At 44.5% G+C, this 14,490-nt stretch overlaps 1 protein-coding gene across 2 annotated transcripts in view; it reads right to left on the bottom strand.

Annotated features, from left to right (window-relative positions):
- The window catches only part of mocos (molybdenum cofactor sulfurase), a 489,344-nt gene that overhangs the window by 220,310 nt on the left and 254,544 nt on the right, over positions 1 to 14,490 (bottom strand). For both annotated transcript variants that reach the window (XM_085988161.1, XM_085988162.1), the window contains exon 6: positions 2,591 to 2,790. In XM_085988161.1, the coding sequence (XP_085844287.1) occupies positions 2,591 to 2,790 (200 nt within the window). The remainder of the gene's footprint in view (positions 1 to 2,590; positions 2,791 to 14,490) is intronic.

Raw genomic sequence — 14,490 nt, 5'->3', positions numbered from 1 at the left:
GCTCTACAATAAATCTGTTGGTGAAATGGGCTTCATTATACTGGTGCTTTGCGTTGTTGTTGATCTTCTATAGGGATTCCTGGATTATCAGTCCAGGCATCTATATTACTAGTCCACTGAATATTACCTACTATGAAGTATTTCACTGAGAAGTGCTGCCATGTACAAAATAGTTATTTCAGGACAGAGGGGTAGATTTTGCCGAACCTGTCGAGAAGGCGGCGGGACTTCCCCTTTTGGGTTTTTGACCCGCCTACTTCGACGTCCGGCCAATCTGCGCGATTTTCCCTTGATTGACCTTGTTGAGCCCGCCCAGCGGGCTCAGCAGGCCAATTAAGGGCCACCCGGCAACAGGTGACGTCAATGACTGCAATTTCATCTGTCAAGAGTTCTTGACAGATGAAATATCAGTGTTTCACAGCTGTTTGAAGCTGTGAAACACTGACACTCTGAGTTCTAACATGAGTCCTTCTGCACAGACTCAGTTAGAACTGTCACTGGCACTCAAAGCTGACGGCTATTACTTTTCACAGATCGCAGCCATTCAGCTTTCAGTTCCGGCTGAGTGATGCACTCCCGACGGCTACAGGAAGAAAGGCTGTTAAGGTAAGTACAGGTAAGTAAAAGTTCTTTACACACTTTAGACACACCAAACACACTTACCTTTACACTCATGCACCCATCACTCACCTGAGCACCGACATCGTGACCCCTCCAACTCCTTCAACCCGACAGCCCGCCTGCTCTAACCTGGCGTGGTTTGGAGCTGTTGGGAAACCCACACGAAACCCCTCAAAATAGGGATTAGGCTAAAAACTGTTAACAGGCAGTTAATTGGCACTAATCCCTTCCCGCCTGGTTTCGGTGGGTCCCAGTGCGGGGCGGGTACCCGCCGCCCCTGAAACTCACGTGGGGCGAGGTTTTGGGCGGGATGGTGTCGGGACCCCCAAATTTGGGATTTCCCCCCCCCCCCACACGCCTGAAACCCTGCCTGACGGCTTCACAAAAATCTAGCCCAGAAAGTCTAGTTGTATCCAAACCCATGAGTCAGCCTGCACTGCTATTTGTCACTTAAAGGCTTGTTCCCCGATTGTTCCCTTCATAAGCAAAAGAAAAAAATTATGTTGTAGCATAAGTTAAGAAAACAAAAATGGTTTACAATTTAATTTTGTGTTGCTTCACGACATATTTTTCTTAGTGGGTCAGCATTGTCAATTTGGAGAATTTTATACAATATCAGTTAATAGTCAGATTCCCAAATCTCTGCTCAAACACACCAAGGAAAGTCTATGTGCAGCTATAGTTGGTACTATATAAGTTGCCACCCACCTTTTTACATTTTAATTATACTTGCAATATGCCACTAGATATCTAGACATCCATGGTACAGTGACTTGCAAGGCACTTTACCCCGGAGGCAAAACCTCTTTAATTGCAAGAGACTATCACTGTGGGTTTCCCTGTGCAATATGATTAAACTAGCTGGGGGGAGCCTGGCTTTGCCAGGGCTGTTTTGGGCTGGGCGGTTTAAATCGAGTGCCAGGCTTTGGGCCCTGTCTGTGTCCCTCTGTGAATCTGCTGGCGGGCAACATTTCTACCTTTTAATACCTTGAAAGATGAAAGTGAAAGTACTTATAAAACGTTTTTGGTAAATCTTATGTTATTTTTAAAAGAGATACTAACTTTTTCAAAGCTGGATAAGGAGAGTAGTTTGAGCTGCAAGCAGTGAAACAATGGCTGGCAGATCCCTGAGATGAAAACGATTAGTCCCGCCCACACACACACTTAATACCTTGAAAGATGAAAGTGAAAGTACTTATAAAACGTTTTTGGTAAATCTTATGTTATTTTTAAAAGAGATACTAACTTTCAAAGTAGTTTGAGCTGGAAGCTGAAGTCATGGCACTGAAACAATGGCTGCCAGATCCCCGAGATGAAAACGATTAGTCCCGCCCACACACACACACACACCGATTGGCCAACCATCAGGGGACCGTACTGTAGGATTGGTCAATCGTGACGGCACAGGATTGGTCGAATCTTTGACGTCAGTCAATCAATGCTAGCAGATAATGAGTTTAATTTTGAAGGTTTTTTGCATAAGGCGCGAACAATTTTCGTCCGACCGAAAAGTAAATACGCTTACCAGCGTCCCAGAAGTGTAAGCTTTCTTCGGAGGTAACGCACGCGTAGGTACGCGGTATAACTTTCGAGCGCATAGCCGGACAGACGCACACCCGAGGACAGACAGACAGAAGGACAGACAGACAGATCGACCGCTTTATATATATAGAAGATACACAAAGGGGTATGAGGGTATAAGCTTTTCTGTGGGATTTATCATCAAAAGTGCTTTATCATCAAAGTATTCCCTCATGTATTTTCTCACCTTGGTTGCTGGTGTATAACCATTCATCAAAATGTCAGCGCAACTTTCTACAATTCTCCCTTCAGTTTTCTGCTTATTCAGGTCATGAACTCAAGTCATTTGCCATATTCTTAGAAGCAGTGTATAATTACAACCAATTCTATAAATGATTTACAGCAGAAACCATGAGATAAAATAGTGACATGAGATTTAACGACATACCTTAGCGTAACCAACAATGCCACCTGTCTCATCAAGCACGTTAATATTAATGACAGGTCCCTGAGCATCTGGGGTTTCAAATTCGTTATCGCTATAAATCCGAGCAACTGGTGTTCCATTAGCATGGCGCATTCCAGAGAGTATTATGTAGGTATAACGGGCGAGACTAAAGGTATGCAGCATAATATTTTGCATTCCACCTGAGAATAAAATGAAGAAACAATTATTAGGCCGTTATAGTCAACAGTGTCATAACACAGCTGGGACCACAATTAGAAGTGCCTTGAATCTGTCAAAAAAATTGCTAATTAATGGTTAAGTAAATTATAATATTCAACTGGTGAAAATCATCTACTACTTGAAATAACTACAAGGCCATTACATCTATTTTGGGTCATCTATTATTTTTCAAAGACTTTCAGTAAATGTACAGTGCTATTAAATAAAAACATTTGCCATCTTACATATCTAATTATGTACTACACTCTAAAAGTTGTGTTCTCTGACAGTATTCTAATCACTTAAAAAATATAGAAGGGCTGAGAAACCAATTTATCGGTTCACAAATTAAATATTATTAGTCTAGTAACTCTTACAAATATTCAACAATTATATAATGTTTTTTGAATCAAGTTGATTGTGAATAACTGGCTTCAGCTGTTTGAAGTAATTTTTTGACGTTATTGTGGGAAGGACATCCTCTGGGACTGTGACCGTAGTGCATTTTCCCTCCTCCTCAACCTCTCTACAGCCTTTGACATGGTCAGCAACCAACCTCCTACAACGCTTCTTCTCTATTTTCCAGTCAATGGGACTGCCTTCGCATAGTTACACATTTAGCTATCCAATTGGAGCCAAAACATGTCCAGTAATGGCTTCTCTTTCCAACTCAGCATCATTATCTCTGGAATTCCCAAGGATCTATCCTTGGCCCCCTCCTCTTCAGCATTTACATGCTGCCCCCGGCGACATCATCCGAAGATATGAGGTCAGCTTTCACTTGTACTCTGACCATACCCAGGTCTATCTTTTCATTACCTCTCTCAACCCTTCCACTACCTCTGTGCTGCCAGAGTGCTTCGACAACATTCAGTCTTGGTTCAACTTCAATTTCCTCCAATTAAACATTTGAAAGACTGAAGCTATTGTCTTCGGCCCCCACCACAAACTTTGGACTGTTGAGTCTTGACTCAGTTAAAGCACTCTTGCCTGAGTCAGAAAGTTGTGGATTCAAACCCCACACCAGGACTTGAGCACATAATCTGGACTGACGCTTTAGTACAGTACTGAGGAAGTGTTGCACTGTTGCAGGTGTTCTTATGAGGATGAGATGTTAAATCGTAGCCCTAGCTGATCTCTCAGTTGGCGATAAAAAATTCCACAGCACTATTCAAAGAAAAGGGGAGTTCTGCCAGTGTCCTGGCCAATATTTTTCCTTAGCCAACATCACTAAAAAAACAGAGTATCTGGTCATTTCTCTCATTGCTGTTTGTGGTACCTTGCTGTGGGCAAATTGGCTGCCATGTTTCCCTGTATTACAAAAGTGACTCCACTTCAAAAGTACTTCATTGGCTGTAAAGTGCCTTGGGACATCCGGATGTCGTGAAAGGCGCTATACAAATGCAAGTTCTTTCTTTCTATTCGACCCGAGCTGAGTTCCTGAATCCATATGCTCTATCACAAAGACCACCGGCTTCCACTTCCGTAATATCGCCACCTGCACCTGAACCTCAGCCCATTGGCTGCTGAAACCTTTATTCATGTTTCGTTACCTCCAGATATGACTATTTCAATGTTCGTCTGGCCATACATCCATCGCCACCCTCCATGAACTTCAGTTCATCCAAAACTCTGCTGCCTGTGTGCTATCTGCCACCAAGTTTGGCTCATCCATCACGCCTGTCCTTGCTGACCTACATTGGCTCCCGCTCTCCCAATTTAAAATTCTTAACCTCATATTTAAATCACCTCATGGTCTCACCCATCCCCATCTCTGTAACAGCGTTCAACCCTACAACAACTTCCTTCTCCTCCAAACTCTCCATTCCTCCAACTCTGGCATCTTGTGCATCACCCCTTCCCTTGGCAGCCTAGAGTTCAGCCACCTATTGCTCATATTCTGGAATTCCCTCTCTAAACCCCTCTGCCTCCTCTCTCAAGGTCATCCTTAAAACCCACCTCTTTGATCAAGCTTTTGGTATTGTATTTTCTAAATGGTGAGAAACTAGGAACTGTAGAGGAGCAAAGAGATTTTGGAGTCCAAGGACATAAACCATTTAAAGCTAGTAGAGAGGTACAAAAAGCACTCAAAAAGGCTGCTGGAATGTTGGTCTTTATCTCAAGGGATTACAAAGGGGACTAAGTTATACTTCAGTTGTATGAAGCCTTAACCAGACTCCATCTGGAGTACTGCGTTCAGTTTTGGGCACCGCACCTCAGGAAGGATAGGGAGGGGTGCAGCACAGATTCACTAGAATGATACTGGGGCTCTGAGGGTTAAACTAAGATTGCAAAGACTTGGCTTGTAGTCCTTTAGGATTTGATAGGATAGATACAGAGAAACTATTTCCTCTGATGGGGGTATCAAGAATAACGAGGCATATAATCTTAAAATTAGAGCTGGCCATTTAGGAGAGAAATCAGGAAGCACTTTTTCCACACAAAAGGTAGTACAAATCTGGAATTCTCTGCCCAAAAAGCCTGTGAATACTGGCCCAATTGGAACTTTCAAGCCTGATGTCAATAGATTTTTTTGTTCGGTTCGGGTATCACGGGATATGGAGCTAAGGCGTGTAAATGGAGTTGAGGTACAGATCAGCCATGATCTAAATGATTGGTGGAGCATGCTCAAGGGGCTGAATGCCCTACTCCTGTTCCTATGTCTCCTAATATCTTCCTCTTTGGCTCAGTGTCCATTTTTTTTTTAGTTTATTCATGTGGGCATCACTGGCAAGGCCAGCATTTATTGCCCATTCCTAATTGCCCTCGAGAAGGTAGTGGTGAGCTACATTCTTGAACCGCTGCAGTCCGTGTGGTGAAGGTACTCCCATAGTGCTGTTAGGTAGGGAGTGCCAGGATTTTGACCCGGCAACGATGAAGGAACGGCGGTATATTTTCAAGTCAGGATGGTGTGTAACTTGGAGGGGAACTTGGAGGTGGTAGTGTTCCCATGCGCCTGCTGCCTTGTCCTTCAAGGTGGTAGAGATCGCAGGTTTGGGAGGTGCTGTCGAAGAAGCCTAGGCGAGTTTCTGCAGTACATCTTGTAGATAGTGCACACTGTCGCCACGGTGCGCCGATGGTGGAAAGAGTAAATGCTTAAGGTGGTGGATGGGGTGCCAATCAAGCGGACTGCTTTGTTCTGGATGGTGTCAAGCTTCTTGAGTGTTGTTGGAGCTGCACTCATCCAGGCAAGTGGAGAGTATTCCATCACACTCCTGACTTGTGCCTTGTAGGTGGTGAAAAGGCTTTGGGGAGTCAGGAGGTGAGTCACTCGCCGCAGAACACCCAGCCTCTGACCTGCTCTTGTAGCCACAGTATTTATGCGGCTGGTCCAGTTAAGTTTCTGGTCAATGGTGACCCTCAGGATGTTGATGGTGGGGGATTTGACGATGGTAATGCCGTTGAATGTCAAGGGGTGGTGGTTAGACTCTCTCTTGTTGGGGATGGTCATTGCCTGACACTAGTGTGGTGCGAATGTTACTTCAGCCCAAGCCTAAATGTTATCCAGGTCTTGCTGCATGTGGGCATGGACTGCTTCTTTATCTGAGAAGTTTCAAATGCAACTGAACACTGTGCAATCATCAGCGAACATCCCCACTTCTGACCTTATGATTGAGGGAAGGCCATTGATGAAGCAGCTGAAGATGGTTGGGCTCAGGACACTGCCCTGAGGAACTCCTGCAGTGATGACCTGGGGGTGAGATGATTGGCCTCCAACAACCACAACCATTTTCCTTTGTGCTAGGTATGACTCCAGCCAATGGAGAGTTTTCCCCGATTCCCATTTTACTAGGGCTCCTTGATGCCACACTCAGTCAAATGCTGCCACCTCATCTCTGGAATTCAGCTCTTCTGTCCATGTCCATGTAATGAGGTCTGGAGCAAATTGGTCTTGGCGAAACCCAAACTGAGCATCCGTGAGCAGGTTATTGGTGAGTAAGTGCCGCTTGATAGAACTGTCGATGACACCTTCTATCACTTTGCTGATGATTGAGAGTAAACTGATGGGGTGATAATTGGCCAGATTGGATTTGTCCTGCGTTTTGTGGACAGAACATACCTGGCCACAGGAAGGAGGTCAGGAACTTGAGCGGGGGAGGTGGTCAGGGACTCGTCTTGGGGCGGGTGGGAATGAAGGTCAGAAATGGGGAGAAGGGGGGGGAAGGGAGAAGGTCAGAAACTTGGGCAGGGGAGGAGGAGGTCAGAAACTTGGGTGGCGGAGGTGGTCAGAAACTTGAGCGGGGGGGGGATGTCAGAGTCAGAATCTTGTTGGAGAGAGAAAAGGTCAGAAACTCAGGGGGTGGGAGGAAGGTTAGGAACTTGTGGGGGGGGTGCAAGAACTTGGTGGGTAGAAGGTCTTAACCTGCGAGGATGAGCCCTGTCTGTTCTATGTGAGCTCTGTTCTGTCTGGAACCTGGCAGTCAGAATGGCTCGAGTTACACTTTGCAAAGTAATTGATCACTTAGGCAGGCAGGATCTAATTACACATTCCAGAGAAACTGCTGGGTGTGTCTTGTCCTCCAAGGGGACCAATCAGAAATCAGGTCTTGTCCTCCAAGGTAACCAATCAGAAACCTGGTGTTGGAAATAAAAACGACCACTTAGCACTGTGGTAGTGCCACACAACACAATGGAGGGTGTCCTCAGTGTGAAGACGTGACTTCGTCTCCATAAGGACTGTGCGGTGGTCACTGCTACCAATACTGTCATGGGCAGATGCATCTGTGACAGTTGGTTGGTGAGGATGAGGTCAAGTAGGTTTTTCCCTCGTGTTGGTTCTCTCACCACTTGCCGCAGGCCCAGTCTGGCAGCTATGTCCTTCAAGACTCGGCCAGCTCGGTCAGTAGTGATGCTACCAAGCCACTCTTGGTGATGGACATTGAAGTCATTGATTACACTTCTGAAGAACTATAAGTTTTTCTATGTCAAAAGTGCCATCTAAACACAAGTCGTGGTTGTTGAGGAACAAAAGCTATAAGAGCTCTAAGCTGCTTTTGTCATAACTTTCCGCACAAGTGACCGACACTTTCCAATGGGAGTGTCACTTTTAGCCATGAATTATGTCATTGTGTCACAATATTTGGCTGACAAACAAAAAATACTTTTCAATTCACTGTTTCTTTCAAGAAGCAATACATTTCCTTTGAGGAAGTGTACATGTTAAACATTAAAAAAAAATTAAATGCTCTATTAAGACAGCAAAGTTGGAATTATCCTCCCAGCAGCGGTGTTCTGGCAGAACATGACCCCTGCTCTACGAACACTGCTGGAACCCTGAAACTGTCTCCTGCAATTTGCTGCAGCCTGCATTTTACCAACAGTCAATTACCTGCTGTCTTGGGCATTGCTGTCGCAGTAGGCTCTACCACCTGAATTTTCCATCATTCTTTGTGTGATCCTGCTGGATTTTGGACAGGATCACAGAGGTGAATCATGCCCTGATGTCATCTCTTGATATTTATACAGAAATTACCAACTTTTAAAAGTTTTTCAGGTAAGAAATAAAGTGCAAATCAGTTAGACATGTGTGAGCTGGTTTTCCTCCTTGCCCATCCTGAATCCTGCTCTGCCAGACCTGACCTATAGCTGCCTGTATTTCCAGGTTCAGGGCATTCTCCCGCAGAGGCTTTTCCTTTGGAAGGTGCCTGCACCCAGAAGGTGGGCAGAAAGTAAAGCGGTGCTGCTGGCCTGAGGCTTGCAGCAATGGAAATGTCTGCAGGCTTTAGGGTCTTCTGACTGTAGATCTCAGATCCTCCAATCTGAGTTGACTGGGTACAAGGATTGAGGCACACCATTAGTAAGGGACCCTACGATTGGACCTCTGCAAAACAGAAACCCAGGAAAATGAGATTGGAAGCAATTATGCATCACAACCCACCTTATTAGCACTGGATTACCATGCTCACACATGCTCCAGGAGTAAGTATTTTGTTTCAATCCCTCAGGAAGGAATCCCTGGAAATCACTGGGCAACAGAAGGAAGCAGAAACCTGGAATCAGGAGTCTCCGCTCCACTTTCCTCAGTTTTACGCCAAGGAAATAAACGTTCCCTGAGCAATCGCCTATGTGATGCCAGAAAAATAACAGAGCAATCTTATTTTATTCTGACATACATGCACATTGGCAGTTACAGCTGACTGGTGGTTTTCCATTAATGAGTTGGGAGGAAGCCCAAAAGTTGACATCTACTTGTATTCTGGAAACGATTACCAAATGGCTTATATACCTGCTTTTAGACTCCTTAAATCTGACGCAACAATCTTACTAACTGCCCTCTCCCCTTACCCTAGCTATGTCCACTTCGGCACCCTGTGTAAGAGCACGGATCAAAATATGTCAAAAAAATAACATACACTGGGGGTCCAGTCTGCTTGCACGGCCTGGACCTGTCCAGTGGCACCGCACCCACTTTCGTCCTGGTATGCCTCATCTTACTGAGGATACTGGCCACCAGTACTATGCCAGGTCCTGAATGAGCCAGGGAAGTGGGAACATCCGGGATAGGGAGTCCCTGCCCTCGGCTCCGCAACTCTGATGACATTTGCCTCCTAAAGGGTGGGCAGAAGTTCCGCCCCTTACAAGGCAGGCCAGAAAATCCGGAAATTCCATTAATTTTCACAACCTTTGATGTAAACTGCATTTTAAAGGCTTAACTGATCTGCTCTCAGTTATTGGTTATCTGAGCTGCAGCTCCGTGATAGTAATGTAAATAGGGTAGCTCAGTTTATTTACATTGTTCCTAAAGCAAATTATTACTGACAGCTGTTCTACACAGCAGTAGATATTGGAGTACCTATAGGAAGGACTGTCAAGTATTAGTTTAATCATAATTATGGGCTTTAATGCACAGGTCATTAATAGCTGTCTTTCATGTCAAAAGAATCCAAGACATTGGCTGATCAACTGTTTCAAATTTGATAAATTATGTTACAAGATATAATGCCTTTACAAAGCTCCAAATTATTTTCTTCCCAATTATAAAATAATTCCAAGCTTGCAGTGTGATTCTACTATTTCACCTAAGTGGCCAACAATCTTCAGTCAATAGTCATTAGCATGCTTTTTGTTTTATTGAGACCAGAATGTACATTATTGTAAAATAATTAAATCTATAGAATGACTAAAAGCCTATAATTCAATCTCAGGATTCAGTAGTGCTCATAAACCACTTCCATTTCACTTAATTGATTTAAAACATCATCTGAATTGTGAGATTATTTTATTCATTTGATAGGATTACTACTCACTCCCAACCATCCAACTTGTTAAACCCTAGAACCATACAAGTTTACAGCACAGAAGGAGGCCATTCAGCCCATTGTGTCTGTGCTGGCTCTTTGCTGGAGTAATCCAAAACCAAACCAATGCATCACGCTCTCCTCATCTATCTTTGCTTCAAATATTCATCCAATTTTCTCTTAAAATATGCAATGATCTCTACCTCAATTATTCCCTGTGGCAAAACATTTTATGCCCCAACAACCACTGCATAAAGAAGTCTCTCCTCATCCTCTTAGTGACAACTTTAAATCAATGACCCTCGTCACTCCCCAACCAGAGGAAATAATCTTTCTCTACTCGCTCTATCAAAACCGCTCATAATTTTAACAACTACCAAGTAAAACTCTCTTTAGCCTTCTCTGCTCGAGTGGAAATAGTCCCACTATCTCAAGTCATACTAGTTGACAACTTTCAGTGAACCATAATGAAGCCCTTTCCCTTTTCCACTATTGTTAATGGACTCCCTTTCATCGTGGGGCACTTGATTGTTTTGCCAGGGAATAATCATGCAAACTTTTGTTTTGCAGGAAAGGCATAAGCATGTATAGAATGAGTTGAGTACCTCGTGAATGTCTCCTACTATTGTATTAATTTATGAACCACCTGATTAGATCAGTGTTTGTAAAAGCAGCTCATTTGCTGCCTGGTAGCACTGCACTCATCTTTATTCTTTCAGCGTGCAATATCAGTGTTTGCACAAGGAACTGATGCAGCTACCTGAAATAACGGAGTTAAGTACAATGTAACCAACAGCTGGCATATCAGCTCTTTTCAGAATGCTGAGTGCTTTACAATATCTGCCGTACCCGACTATTGAAAATAATAATTACTGTTATAATCTTGGCTCTCTCAACATCCTTAACTCATTTCCCAGCAAAAAGGTAGTTTGCATCTCCTATAAACTGAAACTTGCAGATCTACAGATGATATGGATTAGATGCAACATGCCACAGTACTAACCTTTTTAGCATGGCACTGTGCACCAAAAACTACATCAACTGCCCACCACAAGAGACAGTAAATATCACTCTTGCAGACCATTACATGTAGGTTAAAACTAATAGCCAAATTTATTTGCAAGAAAAATAATTACACAGAAGCAGGGCACGCGTACACACACAAATCCAAGTAACGAATAGCACAATACTTGACTTGCACAATATTTGAGCAAAAATCTTTCTTGCAGACTCGTCTCTGATGAAATATTATGCAAGCAATGACCCCCACAGGGCACCTCTTCGCCGTCTGGCATGGAATAAGCAGGGAACTAAAGTCTGTAGGGAAAACCTCCCACAACACTCTCATAATTTTATGAGATTCGCAAGACAGTTTTCAATTGCCAAAATCTAAAACATTATACAAAATACTAGCAAGACATACTAATGAGCAATCTGACAGGCATCATCAAAGTTCACTCTTGCTAAAGCCTAAAATAATATATACTGCAATTTTAGATTGAAATTCCCAGCCATTGGAGATAATGAGGTTGATTTTAGACTCACATTGAGCCCTGCAAACAGGTGCACAATGGAGTGATAAACTAGGTGGAAATCAGTTCTGATGAATTTGCACGCATTGTGCCCTGATGGATTCTCCATTGGTCCTTGGGGCAGATGTCTGAATCTATCAGCAAAACAGGTGGAAGTTTCAAAAGGGAGACAGAACATCTTGCATAAAATCTCCCAGTATGTGGGTATGCAGTATGCCAAATACAACCCGCATTGAGGAAACCTGGTATCCAAGGTTACTAAAGACTGACAAGTCAGGCGGGGGTTAATTCAAAAGACACAGAATGGAAAGGTACATGTTCTTGGGTCTTTTCTGGGTTTTTATTAAATAATTTTCTAATTTTTTGTTTGTTCATGAGTCTTTGTGCAAGTTGGTCTTAATTATTATTTTTTGCCTCAATGTCATTACTGGCACCAAAGAGTTTGCTAATGGGAATAAGAATACAATCTATGGAGGGATACCATCCCATCAGCACCTGCATGTACAGACAGAGATTAAATTACCTCAATTTTTTATAAATAGTGCTCATGGAGGCTTCGCTTCCCAAAGGAAGCTGCTTCAGCAAATCCCTGATGACATCATAAAGGTATGTGAATGTGTAACCAACCTTTATGCTGGATGGTTCTTCAGAAGCACTCCAATCATAGCAAGTCATGGTTTAAGTGGCATTGCATGAAAAAGTGAAGAACCACTATTGGCTTATTAGACATACCCATCAAGATTCCACCAATTATTTCCACAGGTCCTGGTGCACTTATCTAGCAATAATCATGAAAGACTTGTCTTCTCAGGGTATAGGTCAGAGGGGCAGATACAGAACTGTGCCATCTGCTGCAAAGACTCTTGCAGCTGCCATGCAGCGCAGAGCTGCCACATGCAGTGACAGTAACAGCTGCTGTGGCCTGAAGTTTGGTTGCATCTCCTTGCAGAAATGCTGCAACGCTGACTTCTGGAGATGGTGTCATAGAGTGTCGCAGAGAGCAACCTTCTTCACAATCACCTCATGCAGCACCACCTGCACTTTAGAAGCCATGAAACAGAGAGTTGGGTTGCTAGGCTGCTCCATTACTTGCCTGCAGACTCATGTCTTTTTTCTTATTCGTTTATGGGATGTGGGTGTCGCTGGCAAAGCCAGCATTTATTGCCCATCCCGAATTGCCCTTGAGAAGGTGGTGGTGAGCCACCTTCTTGAACCGCTGCAGTCCGTGTGGTGAAGGTGCTCCCACAGTGCTGTTAGGTAGGGAGTTCCAGATTTTGACCCAGCTATGATGAAGGATCAGTGATATACTTCTATGTCAGGATGGTGTGTGACTTGGAGGGGTACTGGGAGGGGGTGGTGTTCCCGTGCGCCTGCTGCCCTTGTCCTTCTAGGTAGAAGAGGTCGCGGGTTTGGGAGGTGCTGTCGCAGAAGCCTTGGCGAGTTGTTGCAGTGCATCTTGTAGATGGTACACACTGTAGCCATGGTACGCCGGTGGTGGAAGGAGTGAATGTTTAAGGTGGTGGATGGGGTGCCAATCAAGTGGGCTGCTTTGTCCTGGATGGTGCCGAGCTTCTTGAGTGTTGTTGGTGCTGCACTCATCCAGGCAAGTGGAGAGTATTCCATTACACTCCTTACTTGTGTCCTGTAAATGGTGGAGAAGCTTTGGGGAGTCAGGAGGTGAGACACTCGCCGCAGAATACCTAGCCTCTGACCTGCTCTTGTTGCCACAGTATTTATGTGGCTGGTACAGTTAAGTTTCTGGTCAATGGTGACGGATTCAGCGATGGTAATGCCATTGAATGTTATGGGGAGGTGGTTAAATTCTCGCTTGTTGGAGATAGTCATTGCCTGGCACTGCTGAGGCGCGAATATTACCTGCCACTTATCAGTCCAAGCCTGAACGTCGTCCAGGTCTTGTTGCATGCGGGCGTGGACTGCTTCATTATTTGAGTTGTGAATAGCGCTGAACACTGTGCAGTCATCAGCGAACATCCCCATTTCGGACCATATGTTGCAGGGAAGGTCATTAATGAAGCAGCTGAAGATGGTTGGGCCTAGGACACTGCCCTGAGGAACTCCTGCAGCAATGTCCTGGGGCTATGTTGATTGACCTTCAACCACCACAACCATCTTCCTTTGTGCTAGGTATGACTCCAGCCAGTGGAGCGTTTCCCCCCCAATTCCCATTGACTTCAGTTTTACTAGGGCTCCTTGATGCCACATTCAGTCAAATGCTGCCTTGATATCAAGGGCAGTTACTGTCACCTCACCTCTGGAATTGAGCTCCTTTGTCCATGTTTGGACCAAGGCTGTAATGAGGTCGGGAGCCGAGTGGTCTTGGTGGAACCCAAACTGGGCATCAGTGAGCAGGTTTTTGGTAAGTGCCACTTGACAGCACTGTCGACGACACCTTCCATCACTTTGCTGATGATTGAGAGTAGACTGATGAGGTGGTAATTGGCTGGGTTGGATTTGTCCTGCTTTTTGTGGACAGGACTGTGGTAAACCACTTTTATCGTTCACTATCGTTGCACTATAGTTATCACTGTTATATCGTTATCACTGTTCACACTGTTGTATCACTATACGAGGTCGCCTCTTGTCACGCTGTTATACCTGGGCTGACCACTGCTGACTCCGCCCATGGCTCCACCTACCTGCCCAGGTATAAAGGTGGTCGACTGGCTGGTATTCCTCCTTGTTGGATCCGATCACCCACGAGGGTGGGCTCTGTTATTTAGCCAATAAAAACCTATAGTTACTTTCTTAACTCGTCGCTTTTCATTGGATGAATTGATAGGTATATCAATTTTATTGGCTAAATTTTAAAATGTCGACACCTGGACAGTCAAACGACCAGCCAAGCGACCAGCCAGACGCCCAGCTACAACAGCCACAGCAGCCTGCCTGG

This window comes from Somniosus microcephalus, chromosome 5, assembly GCF_052327205.1.
Source record: "Somniosus microcephalus isolate GS21.2 chromosome 5, FLI_Smic_1.0, whole genome shotgun sequence".
Classification (NCBI taxonomy): domain Eukaryota; kingdom Metazoa; phylum Chordata; class Chondrichthyes; order Squaliformes; family Somniosidae; genus Somniosus; species Somniosus microcephalus.
This window is presented reverse-complemented; position numbering and strand designations above follow the sequence as displayed.